At 64.0% G+C, this 509-nt stretch overlaps 1 protein-coding gene across 1 annotated transcript in view; it reads left to right on the top strand.

Moving 5' to 3' along the window:
- The window catches only part of ARSH (arylsulfatase family, member H), a 19197-nt gene that overhangs the window by 7822 nt on the left and 10866 nt on the right, over window positions 1-509 (top strand). The window contains exon 5 of the mRNA XM_014539393.1: window positions 8-256. Within this exon, the coding sequence (XP_014394879.1) occupies window positions 8-256 (249 nt within the window). The remainder of the gene's footprint in view (window positions 1-7; window positions 257-509) is intronic.

The raw sequence follows: 509 nt of genomic DNA on the forward strand, positions 1-509 counted from the left end.
CCACGGCCGCCCTGCCCCTGGTGCCCGTCCTGCTGCTCATCCCCACGTGCGCCCGCTGGTTCGTGGTGCCCTGGGGCCTCGTCCTGGTGATCGCCCTCCTGGTGCTGCTGTTCTTCCTGGGCTGGTACTCCAGCTACGGGTTCGTCCGGCGCTGGAACTGCGTGCTCATGCGCAACCACGACATCGTGCAGCAGCCCGTGAGGGAGGAGCGGGTGTCGTCGCTGCTTCTCAGGGAGGCGCTGGCCTTCGTCCGCAGGTGGGGAGCGTCCTGCAGGATTCTTTTCTAAATTTTTTATTTCTTTTTCATTATTAGTATGATTTCTAGAGGCCCGGTGCACAAAAATTTGTGCACTGGGGGGGGAGGTCCCTCCGCCCGGCCTGTGCCCTCTCGCAGTCTGGGAGCCCTCGGGGGATGTCCGCCTGCTGGCTTAGGCCTGCTCCCTGGGGGATTGGGCCTAAGCTGGCAGTCAGACCTCCCTCTGGCAGCCCGGGAGCCCTCGGGGGATGTC

This window comes from Myotis brandtii, unplaced genomic scaffold, assembly GCF_000412655.1.
Source record: "Myotis brandtii unplaced genomic scaffold, ASM41265v1 scaffold2150, whole genome shotgun sequence".
Classification (NCBI taxonomy): domain Eukaryota; kingdom Metazoa; phylum Chordata; class Mammalia; order Chiroptera; family Vespertilionidae; genus Myotis; species Myotis brandtii.